General features: G+C 35.1%; 1 protein-coding gene across 1 annotated transcript; it reads left to right on the top strand.

Moving 5' to 3' along the window:
* Window positions 1-859: 859 nt before the first annotated feature.
* On the top strand, window positions 860-1867 carry LOC110311727 (olfactory receptor 19). The gene has a single exon (XM_021185225.1). The coding sequence runs from the start codon at window positions 892-894 to the stop codon at window positions 1819-1821; it is 930 nt and encodes a 309-aa protein (XP_021040884.1). The 5' UTR covers window positions 860-891; the 3' UTR covers window positions 1822-1867.
* The last annotated feature ends 1741 nt before the right edge of the window (window positions 1868-3608 follow it).

The raw sequence follows: 3608 nt of genomic DNA, 5'->3' as shown, positions 1-3608 counted from the left end.
TATTTTGCACACAGGGATAACTGTAGCTAATGAATCACAAACTTCAAAGTATCTAGAGGGGAAATACCTTAAAGGTTTGAACTACAGGAATTCATGTTGGTAAATATATGAAGTATGTAGACTAGGTTATTATGTCATGTATACATGTATCACAGCATTGTATTGTATAATTGGACATATTGAATTATTGTGTATAAGTTAAAATTCAAAATAACCTTGAGTGGTGTGGGAAACAATTTTATATTTAATTCACATGATGTCTTCTTTTCTCTCTGCATTTTTTTTCACCAAATGGAAGCTCAACCTGTAAGTATGTGAGCACCAAATTGATAAAATAGTTTATCTTTTGAGAAGTTGTTTTTATGTATTATTGTTTTGTGACTCCTCAAGGGATCATACAGGGTTTGAAATGCAGCTCGAATAAAGAAAGTTTTTCTTCCTTTCTGTCTCTCAGGAACCACTTGAGCTAATTAGAAAATATTACTCCCTGGAGACTTGATATTTTAAAATCTGTATCTATCATTGTTTGTGGAACTAATGTATTATGTTTAGTTAATCACTAGATAGAAATGATCATAGTAAAATATAATCTCAGGAGTATATATAGAGCAAAACCAATATTAAATTGTATTTCCAACTATAACAAAGAATCCATTAAGAACATATATAATACAAGTCTTCTGGGGTAAGGGTTAGAGTGAGATGATAGTTCTAAATAAGTCATACCATGGAATGCCCTATAAAGCAATACGCTCATACACAAAGCAGGAGTTACTGTCCTAACAATACGGTATAAACTACAGTTTTTCTGTCAGGTTAATGTTGCATAATGTTTTATTTAATAATGGAATTACATCAGGTTCCTTTCTCCTTTTTAGGTGTATTAGCTATATGGAGTTGAAAAATGACACACAAATTTCAAAATTTATTCTCCTGGGAATTTCAGAGGATCCTCTATGGCAACCCTTCCTTTTTGGACTATTTTTGTTCATGTACCTGGTCACTCTGCTTGGGAACCTTCTCATTATCATTGCCACCATAACAGATTCCCATCTTCACACACCCATGTACTTCTTCCTTTCCAACCTGTCCTTTGCAGACATCTGCTTTACTTCTGCTAGCATCCCAAAGATGCTAGTGAATATACAGACAAAGAACAAGGTGATAACCTACGAAGGTTGCATTTCTCAAGTATTCTTTTTCATACTATTTGGAGTTTTAGATAACTTTCTTCTAGCTGTGATGGCCTATGACCGATATGTGGCAATCTGTCACCCTTTGCACTATATGGTCATCATGAACCGCCGCCTCTGTGGATTTTTAGTTTTGGGGTCTTGGGTCACAACAGCATTGAATTCCTTGCTGCAAAGTTCAATGGCACTGCGGCTGTCCTTTTGTACAGACTTGAAAATTCCCCACTTTGTTTGTGAGCTTAATCAACTGGTACTACTTGCCTGTAATGACACCTTTCCTAATGACATGGTGATGTACTTTGCAGCTATACTGCTGGGTGGTGGTCCTCTTGCTGGCATCCTTTACTCTTATTCTAAGATAGTTTCCTCCATACGAGCAATCTCATCATCACAGGGGAAGTACAAAGCATTCTCCACCTGTGCATCCCATCTCTCAGTTGTTTCATTATTCTATTCTACACTCTTAGGTGTGTATCTTAGTTCTTCTTTTACACAAAACTCACACTCAACTGCACGAGCATCTGTTATGTACAGTGTGGTAACCCCCATGTTGAACCCATTCATCTATAGTCTGAGGAATAAGGACCTAATGGGAGCTCTGAGAAGACTCTTCAGAAGGAAGTCATGAGAGATACATTTATCAAGAAATGCCTATAGTCTGGGTAGCAAAACTGGCATTGCAACTCTTTAATCAAATAAAAAAAGAGAATTCCATCTTTCCACTTACTTCCTAGAGTTTTGATCTCTTTCAAATGCTTTACTGATTTTCTGTAACATCACTAGTGGGTTTTTTCTTTTCTTATACACAATGGTTTCCAATTTTCCAGTATTCTTCCCAGTATCATGTCAGAAGCAATTTGTAGATCCTCATTTATTTTACATAACCACGTTGTGTGCTAATACTATGGAATAAACTATAATTAATGAAGTCCATGATGTAATCTTAATATAGAAGAATTTCTACAACTGTTTTTTTTTACTGGTTTTATATTGTTGTGTTAACTATTCTTACAGTCTAGACTTCAATGTCACAGTAATTTGTATTTGTGTAAGTTCATAATCCTGATTAGGACAATATTTCTACATTCAATTTCTTGTTCATAAGCCCATTCTGCTCTTTGGTTCAGAATACTAGCTTTGCATGTGTACTGGTGCCATTTGCCTGCCATGGTACCTGTTTTAATGATATTGTGATGTACTTTGTTGTTGTCCTGTTGTTGCTATAATTTACTATATTCTAGAATAGTCTTATTGTTCTTAAAATCTTTTGTACAGAAACATAAATTTGCAAAAAGTAATTGTCTTAATATGGTTTCCAAGTCAAAAAAGACCTTCCATATAGAAATATTTAATCATACATTAAAATTTCAGTAATTTGCTTTCCATAAAATATCCAGTATGATATATGTCTGGTTGTCTAAATGTTAAATGTAAGTATCAAACATAAAGACATTTATTAAATAACCTGAAATATCAGATACATGTAAAATAGTCTCATTTTTTTATCTTAACAATTTTAACTGCTGGGCTGGAGAGATGAATCAGTGGTTAAGACAACTGGCTGTTCTTCCAGAGAACCTGGTTCAATTAACAGCACCCAAGTGGTGGCTCACAACCACTTGTAACTCCAGTTTCAGGGAATCTGACACTTTTCTGGCCATCACAGGCAATGCACTCATATGATGCACATACATACACACAGGAAAATAACACTATATATAAAATAAAAGCATGCGAATCTTTTAAAAACATTTGAGAGCTTCCTATAAATTTCTTCCTTGCTTTAAATCAATAATATTCCCCTTTAAATATTTCCTCATAAACATGTTCTGTCAGTGAAAATATCTTTAAGTATTATTTTCATTTTGTCTCTTATGTTCTGAAATCTTTTCAGTGTACATGAGCAAAAAAAAAAAAAATGGCCTACATAAAAGTTTAGACTACACTATACTCACTTGTAACAATGAGGTGGGACAGAGGTTTTTCTCTAAATAAACAATCTGTATTTAAAATTTCTGCAGAATAATTAAAATAGAAACCAAACAACAGTCAATTAAAAAATTATTACATGAAAGCTGGTTGTCAGGGTTCCTTCTGGTTGGCATCAGCACCAGGCCACCTTGGCCCCAAACTCGGCAGACAGTCCCACGGTCTCCAGAGGACACTCCACCCCACAGGCTCCCTAGAACACCCAGGATCCTAGGATCACTGGTGAGTTGAACACAACATCTGTTCCAACAGAACCAGGTATGCCTGGGACCAGCTAGAGCACAGACACAGGAACCCCACCTGACTAGCGGCTCAGGTTCTTTTTTTTTTTTTTTTAATTTTTTTATTTTATTTTATTTTTATTTTTTTTTTGGTTTTTCGAGACAGGGTTTCTCTGTATAGCCCTGGCTGTCCTGGAGCTCACTT

Source organism: Mus caroli, chromosome 16 (assembly GCF_900094665.2).
Source record: "Mus caroli chromosome 16, CAROLI_EIJ_v1.1, whole genome shotgun sequence".
Classification (NCBI taxonomy): Eukaryota; Metazoa; Chordata; class Mammalia; order Rodentia; family Muridae; genus Mus; species Mus caroli.
The sequence above is the reverse complement of the archived record's forward strand: the minus strand, read 5'-3'. Positions and strand labels throughout refer to the sequence as shown.